We start from the raw sequence: 20310 nt of genomic DNA, 5'->3' as shown, positions 1-20310 counted from the left end.
CTGACATTACCTTAATCATATTCTCGCCTCACTACCTCGGAGATTCGCACGTTGAGAGCAATGCAGCTTGACCCATTCATTAACCCGGCCCGACCGTTCTCGGACGGTGTTCGAACCAACTCCTCCAGCCCAAACGTCCAAATTATCCCGGAGCCTGTATATCATTGTGGAACATATTTTCGTATGTCTCACGGTCATCCTGGCCGGCATGTGCAGCACACGTCGACTAGCTGGCGTTAGTCCGCTTAACGGAAGAGCATGTGAGGTCTCCATTTGGCCCCAGTCTTTTGAACTTCACCGAGCCTTCACAGATACAGCGTCACGTGTTCCCTCTTGTAGTTGACGATGACTTCGACTACATAGTCTCGCCAATTCAGTCACTGCAACACAATGTCTGCCCATGTCTAAAGCAAAGCCTAACCAAAGCAAAAAATAACGCTTTCGTTCCGCCTAAGAGGTTAAATCTCGGCTATCTTTTCTTAATCTTTTGTATTGAAATAAATAACGCTTTCCTTCTGCCTAACTAGGCTTAGCAGGTTCAATCACAGTAATTTTTTTCTTTATATTTTGTATTGAAATACATCCACATAGATGCGAAAGTGAAACACTATGGCATTTACGATATCGAGCTTTCGACATGTCGGGTACACATAAGGATTTAAAGTTATAGCATACAGATAACTATCAAAAGTGGAAGAGATAAGTTCAGATGGAAGTGAAGTTCAAAGTAACAAGGAAAGCACATACCATTTCACTGGATGCGTTTCGTAAAGTTTCTGCGTTAGGCTTCTAGAGTACGCTAAACTAGACGCTGTGAGGTATACCCATGACTTTCTTTTGCAGCCATAGACGAGGGGAGATGGTTGGAGTAGTAAAATAGTTATTGGTTGTTACACGCTTCTCGAGCAGCTGAGTGAACTGAATGAATAAGACGCTTTATATTAAGCTTTAGAGCTGCAACAAGAGCACAGAAGTTCAGCATATGGCATGAATATTTAGCGGCAAAACGTGCTGTTAGATTGTGCGCTTACGAAGCGGCTTCGCAGATTTAAGGTGTAATATCTACCTTCGTCATTCTTTGGCTGTTTATAGCCCTATCACGGTGACATATTGTGAGCAGTTTGGCCGTTTGCGTCTGTTATTCAAATGTCTCCATTGCTAAGGTCACGGGACACCAAGGTGACAATTGCGAGCCGTCGTACTTCGGTTCCTTTTCTTGAGAACAAGGTTGTGCGCACTGGGCGTACACAGTGAACACAAACAGACGCAGAGTACAAGAGAGAGAGAGGGAGCTAGAAAAGTCCTTTCAAGAGCGGGCAATTGCTGTCATCCATGTCAACATAGCCCTACGGGCTGCCCCGGCAAGTATCGTAGCAGTGGTGGGCAGGTCCTTATATGTTGGCTTTTCCTTTCACGCGTTCTTTTGGTAGGAGAGGCGATGCGCTCCTTTTTGCGGCTCACGAAAAAAAAAAAAAAAAAAGCTTTGTATATGGCAGTTTGCCTGCTGATATGTAACACGGCTACCGAGGAGGAAGCTCGTATTTCGTTCCGGTGCGTTTAGAAGTGTCCACCCTGATTAGCGCGATTTCAGTAAAACGAGAGGCTTGCGCAAAATAAAATAGCTATTAACGGTCCCTCCTGATAATAGGGTATTTTTAAAATCTGCTCCAAAATTGTGGAGATCCGCCATTGCTTCCTTGGGAGGGCCCCATCACTGAATAACGACGACCTTTATTTTCCTTTCAGCTGAAAGCTTACTACCAAAAGAGGTAACAGCGTAGCGATCTTGCTATTAACAGAGTCGAAGAAACGCACGTGTATGTGCACCAGAGCGGAGGTTCTATAGAACTGTAGACATCCGTCGAAGTACAGGATGGTCGACAGCAGGGATAAATAAAGAAAGTGCGGGCGCAAACAAGGAAAAAAATGACTTGAACGAGAACATCTTCGGCGGAACTCCGCCTGGTTGGGTACTTGAAAAAATGGCGCTTTAGAGGCGCTGTTATTTTGATATTTTTCTCCCACGTTGTCTAAAACTTCTTACGCACCTAATTTTCGTCAGAAATTCCAATTTGCACCACTGAATGCACTGCGCACTCCTTGAAAAATAAGGTGCTCGCTGCTGGGTCATTCCACGCGGAAGAAGACGCGGTTAATTTTTATATGTTCTTTTTTTCAGCGCGAAAAATTTGGATTGAAGACCTTTGTGACAAGTGGCAGAAGCATTATTTTTTCGAAAACAAATTTTATTTGCTGACGTCACGTTTGAAAATCCGAAGAAGTGTTTTAATGGGGGCAACTTGTACACAACTTTTCTTAAAGCATACTAGCTCGCACAGGCGCCTACGGCGGCATTTCTGACCGTGAATGCTTGTGCTTTCTCATTTGAAAAGATGAAACTTCACTGGCGTCACTGTTAATAAAAATTGCTGCTCTAAAAATGATTAAATTTATTTTTCTTCTCGATTTTTTATTTCTAGCTTAAATAAAGATGGCTGGCGCGCACGATATTTTTGACATGTTTTCTTGAACCTGGTTTCAATGTTCATTGTGTTTAAATCTCGAGTTTTCATTGAATATTTTTTTGTAAAAAAATGACAAAAGACCTAAATTTTTGCAACAACTGCCACTTTGAGGGCCAGACCTCCAGGAGATTCCAAAAATTTGAACCACCTCTTGTGCCCAATATGTGAAAAACTAGAAAAGTATATTTTGTTGTTGCAAAGAAATTATTTTTCAAAAAGAAAAAAAAAAGGAGTTAAAGCGCCGAAGCTACCTAGTGCGCACCTGACACGCCGCCGTTTTCTATGGTCACCTGACGAGCGGCCTTTGCCTGCACTTCGGTCGGAAGTCGTCTGCTTTCCTCCTGATGACGACAGCAGACGTTTATTCCTGTATGTCGTCTGCATCCTACATAAATTTGCCATATATTTGGCATAAATTTGCCCACAATAACAGAAATAGAGAATAGTTTATTTTTCTTGCCATAATTGCTGGCGCCTTTGCTAATAATTCTGGGAAAACAGACAACACTTTAGCAACTCCGAGCATGTGTCGTCTGCTCCAATGAGCGAGAATCTTGTGAGGCACCGGAGGGGGAGGATGGTGGCAATGCGGTGGTACCTCCTGCCACGCACAAGTATTGCAGTTTGTCTGTTGTGAGCATATCCGGAATTCATTTCTTGTAATCATGGAAAGAGTAAGTAATTGAACTACAAATTGCCGGTTAGCACTTAACAAAATGCACCGATGAAGCTAGCGCGCAGGCAAGCATTGTCGGCTGTGTAGCGTGAGTTGGTGTTCTGAGGCAGTTAAAATAAAAAACTTTTTTTTTTTTTCAGTTATCATCTAGGTTTTTTTTTTAAGACTGTACCGCTGTGAGAATTAAAAAATATCTGCTGCTAAATGCTCCAAAGATGCTTAGGATCTCAGCCCCCATATGTGGAAGTATATTTGGATTCTTAGTTCTGTATTGATAAAGTTTTATTTGTGAATTTCACAGGTTTCGATTGTCCAAAAGATGCTTCTTTCTACCCCGGTACCCGAAATAGAAAATATTTCTAACGCAAGGCATGGCTTCGAACTTTTGCTCCGTTGAGCAACACGATCTAATTTCTAGTCGAACCAGAAGAGCCAAATCTACAATCAGCACAATATGTGCGCACTATATTTATGCGCATTTCTCAAAATATAATACACAAACAGCTTCAAAGCTGTGCAAGGAACCATTCATGAGGCAGAAAAAGCCATGCCGGGGAACTGCGGTCATTTCGAGAACTTTAACGAAAACTTTAACTACACTGTGACTAATTTCAGGCGACAAGCTGTGCCCCAAATTGTATATTGAATGCACAAACCTTAACAAAGTTTAAGAGGTTCTGGACAAGCATTATCACTGCCGTCATCTCTACATGGCGACGTGGACATGCAGTACAGTCCATTGAAAACGAAGCGGGCCGCAGAAGACAGGGCTGATTGCTCACTAAACAAACTGTGAAGGAAATGCGGTGTCAAAGCCCACATGGGCATGTATTTCTCCCGAAACAGATGGTACTACCTCTCAGGAGATGCAGCCCTCGACTACGCTGTTTCTAATAGGCTGAGTCGCTTGGCACGTTAGACCCTATAAACCAGATAAAATCGAATCAAATCAAGTTATAAAGGTTTCCATAGCACTCTTCCTCTAGTAAATGGAATCAATAGCATTCAGGAGCCAATTGATAGATGACCATGTTTCCTTTGTTTATCATAGTCCAGTGCGCCTCATTTACTACGTGCCCATTCATTGCTGATCTCTGATGCGAGGCTACTATTGTTAGTCATCATATGCCCGTCATACATCATGCATATTATGCACCAATCGGCGGTGTCGAAACATGCCGTCAAAACCACGTGCTTAACTCAATCGCATACTCATTCTGCACCAACAGTAACTCACTAACGCCACGGCTGCAGCTGTCGGCGGCACAATGAGGCAACTCAATCAAAAAGAACACGTATTTTCATGTACGTTCATCGCCCACAAAAAAAATCTTTTGCTGAGAAATCGTGGTGAACTTGCCTTAAATGGCAAATGGCCTCTTCGGTTGTAGTTGCATGAGAACCTCCCAAACAAAACAACTTTTAATACTGTTTTCGAGCATTCCTGTTTGCCACTAAGACAATACGACAAATTTTAAGGGACTGCCACTTGCCTCGTGACCATAAGAAACGACGGCGCGCTGGGCGAGCGAGGTACGCACCAGGCGGCTTCGGCGAATCAAACCCTTTTTTTTTTAATGTTTGAAAAACAATTTTTTCGCAACAACAAGAAGTAATTTTCCAGTTTTTTGATATATTGAGCAGAAGAGGTGGTTCAAATGTTTGGATTACTCCTAGAGGACAGGGTTTTTTGCCCTCATGGTGTTTTCCGGTCCTCATTATGGCATTCTTTTGCAAAAGTTTGGCCCTTTGTTTTTTTTTTTTTTGTTTTTGTTTTTGTTTTTGTTTTTTTTTGCAAAGCAAGAATGCAATGAAACACTGATTCACTGTTATGTGAAGTAACAGTGGAACCAATTTCCTGATAATGCGTGAAAAAAATATCGTGGATGCTGTCCTTATAAAGTTAGAATTTAAAAATCGAGAAAACTTATAAATTTAACAGTTTTAGGGCGGCACTCTTCATAAGAAATGACTTCATTGAAGTGTCATCTTTTTGGGTAAGAAAGCGCATACATTCACGCTTCCAAATATCGCCGCAAGCGCCTGTGCGAGCGAACATCCTTTAACAAAAATTGTGACAAGTTTCCCACATTAAAACACTTTATCGCATTTTCTAACATGGCGTCAGGAAATAAAATTTCTGTTTTTGCGAAAATAACGCCTCTGCCACTTTTGTCACAGAGATCTTCAATTTACATAATTTTTTTAGCGCTGAAAACAAATATAAAAATTTACCTCGTCTCCTTTCGCGTGGAATGACGCTAACGGGAAGTAACGTAAGCGTACGTTTTTCTTCGGTGTCTTCTGTATGTTTTGCGGTTGTTGTTGCTGTTGTGGCTGTAAGAAGGAAAAAGAGGCAGTTAATGCTGCAGAAGAGGTAGTGAAGGGTGGGTGTTTCTGGCCCGAACGGGGCTGGGACCGGTAGATCAACGCCGCTTGCGGCGGGCACTCGCCTGCTACCGAATTTTTATCTGTTGCAGGCCGTCATTGCGCCCGCCACTGCTTAGGTGGTGGACGAGACGCCTGTTGTGGCGCTCGTCTTCTCTCGTCTTTTTCTTTCTTCTCTACTTTCTCTCTTCTGTCCGCACGAGGCAGTTGTTGTTGTTGTGGCTGTAGGAAGAAGGAAAAGAAAATGCACGGGCCTGCTACTGGCTCTGTAGCTGAGCAACCTCCGCCGCCATAAGTTATTTGGACAACAACAACAACGACACCTCCGCTGCCTCGTGCAGCGCTGCCTCGGAAGAGAAAATAGAAAAGAAAGAAAAAAGAAGAGGGAAAGAAAGACGCGCGCCGCAACAGCCGTCGGCGGAGGAGGCCCGCCGGAGTAGTGCAGTGGTAAGACGCCCGACTACTGTGCCAGAGTCCCCGGTTTCGATCCCGACCGCGGCGGCTGCGTTTCGATGGAGGCGAAACGAAGAGGCGTCCGTGTGCTGTGCGATGTCAGCTACGTCAGCGCCTCTTGGTTCCCTGCAACCCCCATGTACCCGGTACCCACATAATTATGGTCTTCATGTTTCCTTCTTCATGGTTTTTAATTTTGTCGCTCGCTTAGAGGAGTATACGGAGCGCGTGATGACATATCCTGCCATTCATTTAATTTCGGTAGGCTGTTTGAAAGTCCTTGAGTAGCGTTAGCAACCGTCCGGTTCTATAGCCGTCCGCCACCGCTGGAGCAACGGCTACTTCCTCGGCCTCTGCTACCGTGCAATGTCACATAGACGCAGTGGTCATTTCGCCTAAAGACGAATCGGCCACTGTGGCCACTGCAATTATGGTGTCTCCTCATCTCGAGTACGCGTCTGCATACACGGTCGTGTCTTGAGGAGCGTATGTTTTCTGAATGAAATGGGCCCCTTGCTTCTCTCCTGCCTCAGTTGAGGTTGGGGTTCATGTTCCTCGGGATTGAAGCTACCTTGAGGGACCTTGCGAAGTTCGTCGGCGATCGGTCCGTCCTCGCCATTTCTCGCATCTGCTCGCGATATCCAAGTCTGTAAGAGCGCTCTTCCAGTCGTTGTCTGCAGCAGCCTGAGTTTTTTCGACTCAAGCTGCGCCTCGCGTGGCTCCTCGAAGGTGTTTTGCAATCAAAGGGTCATGTATTTTTCTGTAGACGTTTTGCGCGGATAGTCGGAGCGCTGTCTTATACGCTTTGTGAAGCAGGGCAACCGCTTGTTGTATTTCGCTCTTGTTGAGGCACTGGTAGGGTAGGCTGTACATAATTCGGCTAACTACCAGGTTTGGTAGAAGAAGAAGCGCCTGAGCTGATACGTGTCCTCTTAGAGCTCTGTGTTTTTATCTTGTTTCGTCTATTAACTGTCGTTTTGTGTGGGTAGGACAGTGTCCTCCGTAAGAACGAATGACGAAGACGCCCCTGTGGAGCGATTTCCGACTCGGTGGGCCCTTTCTCAAGTAAGAAAGTCCAGCCGGATCCCTCAGGCGCAGGCTAGGCTTAGCTCGGCGTTGCCGAGCGAGGCTGGGCTACGCGCCTGCATGGATTCTGCTCCGCCGACGACAGGTGTGCGGATTTCCGCTGTGTTACAACCTGGCGCAACATCCACGTCCACGCAATCATCAACGCCTACATGCCCCCAGTCTGCTTCGTCTTCGGATGGAACGACTTCGGCTTGTCCCATGGATTGCTCCGCCGCCTCTGTGCCTGTAACCCTCCCTCAAGGAACTGTGCCCGTCGCACCGATTCAGTCTTCCCTTCTAAGGCCAACTACAGCGTGTCAGCCCCTGACACCACCACAGATGCCGCCAGTGAGTCGAGCCTCGCTTCCACTTGCTGCTAACTCGTTCCGCGTCACCATCAAGCCTACATTGCGCTTTGATATAACGACTATCCCTCCCCGGTGTGTCCAAGCCACAATTGACCAAGTTCTAGGTTCTACTAACTACTGTGGATTTGTCGTCCATCGCCCATCGAACACCATTACGGTGAACTTGCCATCCTTGGTGGACGCCCAGAAAATGTGTGCAGTTACTCAAATTCCCCTGGATGCGAATGAGCATGTCCCAGTGCAAATACATTTTGCCTCTGGCCCTGACATCCTCCGCTGCGTCGTTTACCATGTTGACAGCAGAAGTCCTTCTGAGGAGGTGCGAGCAAACATTCGCTGTTCAACTCACTCAGTGTTGCAAGCACGGCCTCTGGGGCGCAGGGGTTCATACCTACTCACTCTACAAGGCCCGCTGACTTTGCCTGAGTACCTAACCTATTATGGTGCGATTATCAAACCACAGCCCTTCCGAGCTCGTCGTATATTTTGTTTTCACTGCCATAAAGAAGGGCACATGCAAAATACCTGCCCTAATCCGGCAGCTGTGGCCGACATGAATGAACCAATAGCGCTTTGTGCCCTATGAAAATCGGTGGACCATGACATGCGCTCCCCCGCTTGTCCAAAGAAGAGAACGAGGCCGTCGCGCAAGCCGCCTGGAAAAGAAGATATTCCTACAAGTAATCGCTTCACTGCTCTTACATGTGATGAAACCGACTTCCCTGCACTTCCTTTACTTGACCCACCTGCTCATCATACGTCTTCTCAGCATGGTTCATACGCACAAGCGACCCACCCTCGTGGATCAAATGGTACACCAAAACGGCCAGTGCACCAATCACATGTGGATGCCGCAGATGAAGACGCTGTTTTAGACAATGCCATTGCAGAGGCTCGCCAATGTCTAGACGAACTCACCCAGCTCCGAGAACAACGTCGCTCTCACCCCTCTCGAAGAACTATAATACCTCGTGATAAGATTTCAAATGAATCACCTCCAATAAGCATCAAACCACAATGCTTATTGTGGTTTGGGCGGGGCGCGTGTAATTCGGAAGAGTCCAGTCTTGGAGTTGGTTGGCAGACCAAGGGAACGCTCTGCCCGCTGCCAAGGGAACGGCGGCGTAGCTGCGGAAACGCGGCTAGCTGATTTCAAGCTGGACTCTTTCAGCATCCAATTTGGTCGGCAGGCCAAGGGAAAGCCCTGCCCGCTGCCAAGGGAACGGCGGCGTAGCTGCGGAGTACGGTCAGGAAACGCAGTTAGCTAAGTTTGGATGCTGAACCAAGACCAACATGCGGAGCGGTCGGCAGGCCGAGGGAAAGTCCTGCCCGCTGCCTAGGGAACGGTGGCGTAGCTGTGGAGTACGGTTAGGAAACACAGCTAGCTGACTCTGTATGTTGGACCAAAAATTCCCCTCGTGCCTAAAGGTATTCCCAGCCGCAAACGCGTTGGTCTCCGTTGCCGAAGGGAACGGGGCCTCGGCGGAAGCCTGGCGGCTGGGGCGAACCTAGCTCGGGTTCTGGGGAACTCACCTTTGGCTTGTTGGAAAGGAGATGGACAGTAGCTATAAGCTAGTAATGCCGAAACTTGGGAAAAGACTGGTGGAACACAGGTGGAAGCACCTAGTACGGAAAGGCCTAAAGGCTGAGTACACACCCTGAAGGGTGCAGGAACGGTGTGAAAGCCGACCTCGGAAACGGTTAGTAGCCGGTGAACAATTCGCCAAGTGCTCACGTGGGAAGTATCCTCTGTAGGATACAAGGACCTCTAGCACCAGAGCAGACATAAGCATTGGATGGGAGTAAAGCGTTTCCTCTGCCTCAAGGACGCCGATGAAATGTACCTTCCAACACGCCCCGCCGAGCGAAAACCGTGAAAGAGTATTCATCAGTGTGCGCCAGATTAAAGTCTGGTCACTTGCAGAGTACCTTGAAGTAGGCATGAACGTTGCAAAATCTGTCTCCTAGTACTTCGACTAGAGTCTGGGTGGGGGAACTGAGCTGGGGGGACGGGGAACCTCAAAAGCGGCTTCAAGTAGGGAACCTGTCTCAGAGGTCGGAGACCCGGCAAACGCAATGCGGTGGAGGAATGATCCAAGGGCCGAGGGCCGCATATTCGGCTAAGTGCGAGTGCTCGCCCTCTACGGAGGCCCATATGGGAGCTCGACTCGAATTGTCTGACAGTCAAATCCTACGCTGCCCACATTCCCCTCCAACTTCCCATAACCCTATCCTAATTCCTATTTCCCTTACTCTACAACCCATCCCTTCCGCTACTTCCCAGGGGAGATACGTGGGGTCTCCCCGGGCCCGCTTCCTCGGCTGTGGGTCGCTTTAGTAGCACATCCCCCTTTTATTTAATAACTTCAAATCAAAAACTTTGGTCTCATTGACCTATCCATTTATTTTTCGAATTCGGAACTTTCTGCAATGCAAAATTATTTTCTTTACCCTTTTATTTATATTTGATTGGTTTAAGCCCGTTGTGCTTTATGCGGTGCGGGCCGGGCACAATTATTTTTCCTTACTTTATTCGCCCACCCTAATATATGTCCTCCAGCCACGTATAATATACCAGGCACAGTTTCAACGTCTCACCCGCAGACAGTGGGACTCCCTTGAGGCCATCAATCGTGAGGCTATGCGTGCAATAACGTAGCTCCCCCGCCTAACACCCATACCAGTACTTCAGGAGTATGCCCAGCTAAATACGCTCACTGAACTCGTTGATCAGCGGATGGCAAACAGAGCTCGCAAACAGTCTTTACAACTACATCATTTGAAGACACTACCTCCATGGTCGTACTGCCAGCTCACGGACAATCGCCCCACTGCTTCCCCGTCGGTATCATCCGCACATCTGCCTGAAGGGTGCATATTATATACCGATGCATCACATACTGCCGAGCGAGGAGTTACTGCCGTGTATAGTCCCTCTCATCCGCATCTCAACACTCACGTGACATATACCGCGGATACGTGCACCCCTCTGGCACTGGAACTTCAAGCAATTTACAATGCTATACATTCCCTCCCACCAGTTCCTACATTCAATGCAGTTCATCTTTACACAGACTCTCTCACTGCCCTTAAACAGCTTAAGGCCGTTCGACGCACATTCCAAATAACAAAGTCCATACATTTGCTTTGTTCAAAGTACCCATGTCCTATTCGCATACACTGGATTCGCGGCCATGCTCGCGATCCACATAACATACAAGCAGATGCTATGACGCATATAAACACATCAGACGATCCACCACCTTCCCCTCTTCCCCCAGATCCGTTCCTGTCCCACGTTTCCGATTCGCAAGTTCTGCGCCACCGAACACACGCTCTCATTCCTCCGTGTTCGCACCCTCTCCCCCGTAGTCTTACTCGGCAGGAGGAGGTGACAGTGCGCCGGATCCGGGCAGGGGCGGCTCTGACCCCATCTGTTCGACATCGATGGCGGGAAAAAGACCTACCAGTGACTGACACGTGCCCTCACTGTGACACTCCACCTGACGTCTGCGATGTGCGCCACTTGTTGTAGACGTGTCCATCAACAACGCACATCAGGCAACGGATAATCATGAAGGTGGGCCTGCGGTGGAATCGCGATAGTGATTATGAGAAATGGACAATGGACAATCGCTATACTGCCAACCTTCTCGAATTCATAAGCACAACTGGACTGCACTCCTTGCTTTAACTTTCTACCTCCTGCATCCCATTCCCCCTTTCTCAACTTATGCCTTGTGGCAAACTCTTCGAAAAAAAAAAAAAAAAAACTACCAGGTTTCTGACTAGCCCTAGTGCGTCCTCTTCGCGTATGCCATGCTGCCTGTTGGTGCTGCGGATGATCATGAGTGCTACTTGTAGCCTTGTTGCTTTGAGCAGGGTAAAGGTGTGAACACTGCGTTGGTTGGATTGTACCCACATGCCCAATATTCTTATTGTTGTCTTTTCCGGTATCGGTATTCCTTGCAGGTAGATGTTGAGTTTCTTGTCCTCACTGGTTGAGACGATCCGGTTTTGTTTGCCTCTTCACACTCGAGACAGTTCTCCCTCTTTCTCCGAGATATTGCTGTACATATGAAGCTTCAGATGAAGGGAAGAATTTGTCTCTCAGAAATTTCCCAGTCAGTACCACGGGACGCGTAATATTTGTGATGTCACAAACGTAGGCCTACCCGTGGGCTGCCCCAGCTAAGGTAGGAACATAGGAAAATGTGGTACGTGGCTAATGATGATGCTAATAATAATAATAATAATAATAATAATAATAATAATAATAATAATAATAATAATAATAATAATAATAGGTTCGCAGGAAGGGACAGGCGCAGTATCTGCCACACTTGTTTCTGTGGACATCTGAACCACGCCGTTACAATACCTTGTGTGCAGCGAATCTGGTCCTTAATGTTAAGAAAGTGATGAGTGCATAGTTTTGCTAAAATGTAATAAATGTAACTATTCCTGAGTTGACCATCAACGGTGCAGTACTATAAATGTCATTTAAATGCCTTAACAAGAAACGACGTGTCAGCAGCGATGATGCAAATTGACCAATCGGCACTAACGTGTAGAGTAGCAGTAGTGCAAAATATTATTCCGTAAAATCGGAAGGGGTTAAAGGGCCACTGTCCAGGGAAGGACCTTTTCAGCAGAGGAGCCCACTGCTTCGATCAGGTACCGGAGATAGTCTGTGCAAAATGCTACAGCGATACGTGCGTCGCAGAGCAGCAAAAATACAAATCAAACCTCTCTCAGGCTCCCATCTCCCCCTTTTTCTTTACGGCGCGGTTCAAATGCCTATTCTTTCCTGTTAACCAATTACTATACTAAATAGCATTTGATTATTGGCGATGCTAGCTGTTTTGTCTACACACAGTGACACATATCTTAGGTCATATCGCTAGTTTTAGATGTTTCTTTGACGGTGTCTAGCCGCGACGACACGAAACAAAGATACATTAAGACATATAAATGGTTTGGATTAAGGCCCTTACTGTCCCAAAGTGGCTAAAGCTATCAGAGACGTCGTAGTGGAGGGCTCCCGGGGCATATGCATGAAAGTGTACGGTTGCCACTTTCTAGCTAGTGACGACGTTTTCTGATGACGTCCTTTCCTTCCAGCCATGCAATGAATGTTATGGGCAATGATACATTTTTTGTTATGCCATTATTGAAGTTATCCGCAGCGTTGTTCGATACTGTAGTCACGTGCGCGACATCACAGCGATCTTTAGAAGTTTATAGACAGGAAGACGAGCACTAAGAAGCGAAGTATATTGTTTGGCCGCTGCTTGCCAGCATCACGACACTATCTTCAGTTATGCATGCATAACATGGACCGGCTATGCACCATACATCTCTGAATGCCCGCCTTTCTTCTTTCTCGGCAGGTTGCGACTGAGAGCGTTGCTTCAGGGGAACACGAATTAAGCAGAGGCCTGGATTTGTTAGTACCCTTCCGTGACCTTGAGACTGAGGACCCAAGCCAGAAGGACGAGAACATGACTGGGCTGGTTCAGGTATGTTTCCTGAGTTCTCTATGCGACTGCCCACTAAGTGGAAAGTAACCTAACTTCCAGCGTGCTTTGTGTGTCGTGCTTGTCTTGTAAGGCTGCCGAAAGTGTAGTAGCAAACAGCTGCTTGCATCGTTTCTTTCTCTTTTCGGAAGAAGTGGGTAGTCAGTAATGGGGGCCGAAGGAAATTTCTAATGACGAAACCCTATAGTGGCAATACAAACTTCGTGCAATTGTAGGTGTCAATTCATAGATGCGCACTTCGGCCGGAACACTTTCGAAGATGACTAGTCCTGCAGGACAACTGGTCTGGGAGATAATCAGAAGTCAACGAGTCAACGACGGGTCTGAAGTTCGAAGTGGCAAGCTCAACTTTTATGAGTGATTATTTGCTTAGGTGTACGGGCCATGTAAGTGGATGCGAAAAAAGTGTCCACCATAAACATTCTGCTTTCTTTCTTTCTTTCTTTCTTTGTGTGTGTGTGTGTGTGTGTTTGTGTGTGTGTGTGTTGTGTGTGTGTGTGTGTGTGTGTGTGTGTGTGTGTGTGTGTGTGTGTGTGTGTGTGTGTGTGTGTGTGTGTGTGTGTGTGTGTGTGTGTGTGTGTGTGTGTGTGTGTGTGTGTGTGTGTGTGTGTGTGTGTGTGTGTGTGTGTGTGTGTGTGTGTGTGTGTGTGTGTGTGTGTGTGTGTGTGTGGTCGGTCGGTCGGTCGGTCGGTCGGTCGGTCGGTCGGTCGGTCGGTCGGTCGGTCGGTCGGTCGGTCGGTCGGTCGGTCGGTCGGTCGGTCGGTCGGTCGGTCGGTCGGTCGGTCGGTCGGTCGGTCGGTCGGTCGGTCGGTCGGTCGGTCGGTCGGTCGGTCGGTCGGTCGGTCGGTCGGTCGGTCGGTCGGTCGGTCGGTCGGTCGGTCGGTCGGTCGGTCGGTCGGTCGGTCGGTCGGTCGGTCGGTCGGTCGGTCGGTCGGTCGGTCGGTCGGTCGGTCGGTCGGTCGGTCGGTCGGTCGGTCGGTCGGTCGGTCGGTCGGTCGGTCGGTCGGTCGGTCGGTCGGTCGGTCGGTCGGTCGGTCGGTCGGTCGGTCGGTCGGTCGGTCGGTCGGTCGGTCGGTCGGTCGGTCGGTCGGTCGGTCGGTCGGTCGGTCGGTCGGTCGGTCGGTCGGTCGGTCGGTCGGTCGGTCGGTCGGTCGGTCGGTCGGTCGGTCGGTCGGTCGGTCGGTCGGTCGGTCGGTCGGTCGGTCGGTCGGTCGGTCGGTCGGTCGGTCGGTCGGTCGGTCGGTCGGTCGGTCGGTCGGTCGGTCGGTCGGTCGGTCGGTCGGTCGGTCGGTCGGTCGGTCGGTCGGTCGGTCGGTCGGTCGGTCGGTCGGTCGGTCGGTCGGTCTCAATGCGCGCGCTGGGAGCACGCGCATTGGGAGCACGCGCATTGAGACCGGCCGTGGTTTGGTTTGTGGGGTTTAACGTCCCAAAGCGACTCAGGCTATGAGAGACGCCGAAGTGGCCTGGGGTTCTTTAACTTGCACTAGTTTTCATATGCCTTCTCCCACATCGTCACCCATCATGATCTTTCTTCTCCCCTTCCCCAGGGCAGAGTAGCAGGCCAGATTTGAATTATTCCGGCCAACCTCTCTGCTTTTCCTTTCAATAAATCCATCTATCGATCTATTAACTATGACCTTCCCTGTTGAGAAGAATATTGTGTAAGATTTTTCTTTCACCTTAATTTATGCTCATGTACCCCTTACGCAGTATTATTTATTATTTTAAAGTTACTATCAATCGTATTCAGTATTCAGATAGGAGTGCGTTGGTTACATCCAAAGTGCATGCTTAGTAGTAAATTAAAAAAATGTGCACATGAAATAGTCATGAACAATTGAAAAAAAAAATTCATGTAAAGAACACCTGCACATACAACGTTATCTGTCAGTTTATTACAATTTCGGGCTGTTTTGATAAAGAAAGGAATACTTGATGCAGTCTTTTGAAAATAATTTTTCTTCTACAGGCTTATATTTATTTTTGCGCGTTATTTGGGATGTCGACTCTTTTATTTACTAATACTTATCAATCAGGACTAGATTTCTTATGATGGATTAGCCCCGGGCCAGAAAATCAGGCCCGTGCAGTGCTTTGCCTCGGCCGACCTGATCAGACGCATAAGTTCCGGTCATTTCTAACCGATTGGCTTAACTGCCGCTCAAAAGATTTTTCCTTTCAGTCAGGTATTTTCAGAAATCAAAAATTTGAAAGCGAAAGCTCCGAAATGACAATGTATCCTCTTCCCCGGATGGAACCACACATACCAGCAGGGCGGTTAGCCTCTAGGTGGCTCTACCTCCAAAACATATTTGAGGTACTTCAAAACATTTAAGAGCGATGTGGTGAAACCTTTGGGGGCTATTCTACTGTAGTGTTTATTTGTCAGAATCCCGCCGATCACGCAGGGATTCTTCCGTGTCGGATTCGAAGTGAGCAGCTCCACTAGGCGGTGATGGCGCGCACTCGTTGCGGCAATTGGCCTCCATAGCTGGCGGCAGATGGCGTCACACTCCTTCCTGGAGGCCGAATTGAAAGAGTCATTGTTGTGCCCTTACATTGCCAGACGGCAGGGATGCTAGACAAGGAGAACATAAGTTTGTAACGTGCCCGCCCTGGTGTAGTTGGGTAAGGCGCTCGTCTGGTGATCAGAGGGGTAGGAATACGTTCCCGGTGGACGATGATTTTTTTCCTCTTGAAGGGTAACTCGTTAGTGGGTGATGTAATTTGATTTACAGGTTGAGCGTGACACTTTCTGGTGACGGACGCGCATTTATGAGCCTACAAAGGCTTTCGCCTTAAAAATGGCAGTGCCCATGATAAAACGGTCTATACCAGCTGCAGCCCCCACGCCACACCTCTCTACACCAGTCACGGCTACGGAGGAAGGAGAAAATCCTTTTATCTCATCTGGCGCAACGCCATCTCATTCCCATTGGTTGTAACTTCCCCGGAGGACACTAAAATCATTTTACGTTTTGTTAATACGAAAATATTGGTGCCCTATTGTTTTAGACTCGTTCTAAAGTTAGTACTGGCATGAAGGAACACAGCTGAGCAAAGCTACGGAAATGAGTCTGGAAGGCTTGTTAAATCTTTATCTGCATGTCCTCTCTACCCTTCACTTTGGCCGCTGATTGACGACCATCGATCCAAGAGTTCAGGAAGAACATCCACTTGAGCAATCACTTCCTCGTCGTCCTGAAAATGTTTCCGCGCAGTGCGTTCTTCGGGGCAAAGAATAGAAAAATCCACTTAGTGCCAAGTCACTTTGAAGTGGAGCAAATATGGAGGATTGGACAATATTTCCTCTAATAAGAAGGTCGTGTGTGTCATCTGTACAGATTGAAACGCGGCATTGTGACGAAACAGAAGGACGCGCGGTTACGTTCCTCATGTGCTTGTTAAAGAATGGTGTGCAGTGTTCCTGAATTCACAGTAACTTGTTTCACTATTTATTCGGCAGTTATTCTCCGGTCAGCGTGTGCTCACTAGCGCCTCTGTTCTCACAGAAATTTGTGTTTAACCGTCGAGCAACGGTCGGCCACTCTCCTCTTTGTCGTTTAGACTTGTTTGACCGATTTAATTTGCCTGCGCCATTTGATGACATTCTTATAGTGTTGAACATTATCGCTACATACTGCTACTAGACTAGCTCGGCATGAATCTGATTTGACCGGAGGCCCCTAGAAATCGGATCACTGAGAGCGTTTTGAATTTTCCGATGGACGCTGCCATTTCTGGTTTTTATATTCCTCTAAATGCAGATAGAAGTACGTTCGCTTTGATGAATTTACTGCGCGCCTTTTAAATATTTGTGTCACTGATTATATAATGCGAACTTTATGTACCCCCCGCGTTCCTCTAATGCCTGTTATCTCGAATGACTTTTATCTGAATAGTCATTTATGCCAACGGTTTGAGGTAAAGAGGACATCCTTTTCTCCACTGTTCCGCCTACAAGTTGTGGCAGGCAGTTGCTGGTTGGCATTTAATTCAATTTCAATTCACTTCAGTTATTTCATTTTGATAGCCACAGGTTGTTTAATGGTATCTAATTCAGTTGTGTTTCGTTTCAATTTAATTAATGATTCATTAAAACTAGTGTAATGCGGGTGTCTGTTATTCGTTGCAGTTGGTCGTTGACCGATGGTTTTATTGTAGGCAGCCGACTTCATCCGGATATAACGGCTTTCGAGTGATTGATTTAATTTCAGCGCTTTAAAAATGAGGAAACGAGTTGGCTACGCCGCACAACGAACCCAATGCACCGGGGACACCTCCAGTACATAGACCATTCTTCATTTAGCCTGGCGGATATGCGAGGGTGACGGACGCCGATTTCTACTCGTTTTTTGGAAGATATCCACTGACGGACCAGTGGAGAGGGGTTTTGGTGGGGTAAGGCCAGTAGGTGTACACTGGCTGTTGTCCACATCCTAATCGTAATCTATCTGAACCTAACAGCCAGCAGTCATTTCAGGGGGAGACAGGTTGCTTCATTTACTTCATTCTGATTCAAACCGCTATCCTTGCTCCATCCGGCTCCAAAACACAATATTGCTTTAAAACTTATCCAAACCGGCGGCAGCGATGTTTTGCTATCAAATTTAGCTGAACACGGTAATGATGGCAGTAAATCGGTGGCAGATGTATATGCATCTTGCACTGGGCTTAATACAAACAAAATTTTCTGAAGCCAGGGAAGCATGGAGCACAATAAACAAATTTGTAATGATTTTGCTGAAAAACAAGTATGTACTTCACCATCGAGCTCCTTGCCAATGACAAGCGTGTTAGGTGTACGTCAGACAAAACCATACTTGAAGCATTATGATGCGTGTGCACCAAATATGCCTATCACTGGGAACCTTTTCAAGAATGTTTGAAAGCCATACAGGTCCTATCACCAACATTGTAAAACTGGAACCCCAGCATAGCGCAAGCAAAAACATGATGATCGATTGGCAGGAGGCAGCGAAGTAAAGATTGCTAAAGGGTGAAAAGGCTGCCCTTCAGTTCCATCTATTCTCCTTGAAGGCACTCAGTGCTCAGGAATTTATCCCGACAGGCATGGAATCACAAAGGATATGCACAGAGTGGAAATGTAGTGCACATTGATGGGGACTACAAACTACGCTGCTTGAGCGCATCGAAATGGTAGACTCCACCTTTTCAATCTATCAAGTAAATATCGGCGAAAGATTTAGGCCAAACTTGATGTTCGTTTATGAAGTGCATAAGCAAGCGTTCCGTCTGCTGCAAGTATGTTCGTAATTGTTGTTTAGGTGAGCCTGTGTTATAAACATCTCCATATGTGTTGCTCATGTGCGTAGTCGGAAAAGCATCGAATGTTGTACAAAAAGGAATAAAATGAGGGATATTTCCTGTCAGGAATAGAGAACTGAAATTATCAAAGGCGTTTGGCCCTAGAAACGTGCTCCAAAACTAATGTTATTGCCCCAAAGCTGCTCCAAAATGACATTATTACTGCTCCCTTACCTGCTCAAGCCTACTTTTCCACCCCTGTATTTGCAATGGCGCACTTGCAGTGAGAGAATTGTATAGCCGTTTATCCACAGCTGTTAGTTTCATGTTTCACTTGTGAGCGCATGTCATGTAAGAATAATCATTTGTTCTTCATGAAAACATTACACAATAAAATAACGAAATACCCAATTTAATGGCTTTTTCAAGGCGGCGAGATATTGTTTCACAAACAATGTCCCTCCAGATGTTGCCGCTTTGCAATTAATTTCATGAACCCGCCTCGAATACATTGCATTGTGTAAGCAACCGACGTGAGACACTGTATAGTGGCATTTCAAAAGAGAAAAACTATAGGGGTTCTGCGCTGCTGAACCGAATGTGCAGCGAAAGCTTGTACTGCGGGCTGCCGAGCGTTGCATCGTACACAACCAGCGTTCCGTTGAGCGCATAAAATGCACTGCCGTTCTATGCAGAACCCACTTTCATGAACACATGCCTGTGTGGCATAGGGGTCACGTGAATTCAAGTGTCATGGCAGGTTGATGCTAATGTCACCCTCCCACCTGAAAGGAGAGGCCCGAGTTGGCGAAACCGGTTGCTAGGCAACGGTACGCTCTTTCAGGCACCGCCGCTTTTTTTGCAGGCAACGGCGAAATGCTCAAGGGTAGCCTAGTGTATTTCGCTACAATATACACTATGCAGCGGCATATTTTTAAGTTCGAGTTTCTGAGAGTGCATGTCTGTGGTTTTCGTCATTCTGTTGTTGGTTTTTGGGCTTTAACGTCCCACAGCGACTCAGGTTATGAGACGCCGTACTGGAGGGCTCTGGAAATTTTGACCACCTGTTTTTTTTTTTTTTTTTTAACGTGCACTGACATCGCACAGCACACGTACGGGAGCTTGCTTTTTGTTTCCATCGCAAAAGCGCGGCGACCGCGGCCATGATCCTATCCCGCGCAATGGAGTTCAGCAGTAGAGCCCCATAGCAAAAGGCCAACGCAGAGCGCCTTTTGTTATTTTATTTATTATACGTGCTTCAACATCGCTGCACTTTCCCTACAAGCCATAATGTATCCTCTAAGTAATCGCCCTACAGCACGAGGCGTTGTGGCGGGGACAGCTCCGGAAGCGGAAGATTTGTTATCGAGTGCTAGGCCCAAGGTAAACGTCGCAGGTGTTCATCATAATATCGAAGCTTCTCGATGCAGAAATATGACGTGATCCGCATGCGAATCTGTTTTAACTGTGTAAAAGTGAAATATTCCGAAAATTACTCCAGCACGTCATTGTGCTGTGACCATTCCTGACGTCGCAAACAGTCACCTGCCTAAAGTGAATGTTGATCCCGCTCAGAGAGTAGTAGTAGTAGTAGTAGCAGTAGTAGTAGTAGTAGTAGTAGTAGTAGTAGTAGTAGTAGTAGTAGTAGTAGTAGTAGAAGTAGTAGTAGTAGCGGTAGTAGTATTAGTAGTAGTAGAGGACTTTAATTAAGCGCAGCATATATCACACATACGCTTAGTATATAAAGCTTAAGCGTATAATTTGCACTTTTCAGCGTTTGCCACTGCATTAACACTTGAACACCTACTTTTCCTATGACAGCTGCGTATTGAATTCTAATCATTTCGCGTTCTTTGCTGCTTGGTGAGGTGAACTCTGACTGCATTTTGCACCTTGCATGTAAAGTAAGGGCAAATGTGCAATCTAACGACGTCAACATTGGCGTGTTTTTTACGGAGAAGAACAATCTATTTCCTGACGAGATTGTTAGCTTTCCAGTAGAAAATGATGGCGCAGAATAAGAT

The 20310-nt window shown here is 47.0% G+C and overlaps 1 protein-coding gene across 2 annotated transcripts in view; it reads left to right on the top strand.

Moving 5' to 3' along the window:
• LOC146196824 (uncharacterized) overlaps positions 1-20310 on the top strand; it is a 219165-nt gene that overhangs the window by 47725 nt on the left and 151130 nt on the right. The window contains exon 2 of one of the 2 annotated variants that reach the window (XM_084598549.1): positions 12872-13000. In XM_084598549.1, coding sequence (XP_084454675.1) covers positions 12872-13000 — 129 coding nt within the window. Of the gene's footprint in view, positions 1-12870; positions 13001-20310 lie in introns of those variants that run through there. The other variant, XM_084598547.1, reaches the window with a different exon arrangement.

Source organism: Amblyomma maculatum, chromosome 3 (assembly GCF_055883805.1).
Source record: "Amblyomma maculatum isolate TAMU_Amacu chromosome 3, ASM5588380v1, whole genome shotgun sequence".
Lineage (NCBI taxonomy): Eukaryota > Metazoa > Arthropoda > Arachnida > Ixodida > Ixodidae > Amblyomma > Amblyomma maculatum.
This window is presented reverse-complemented; position numbering and strand designations above follow the sequence as displayed.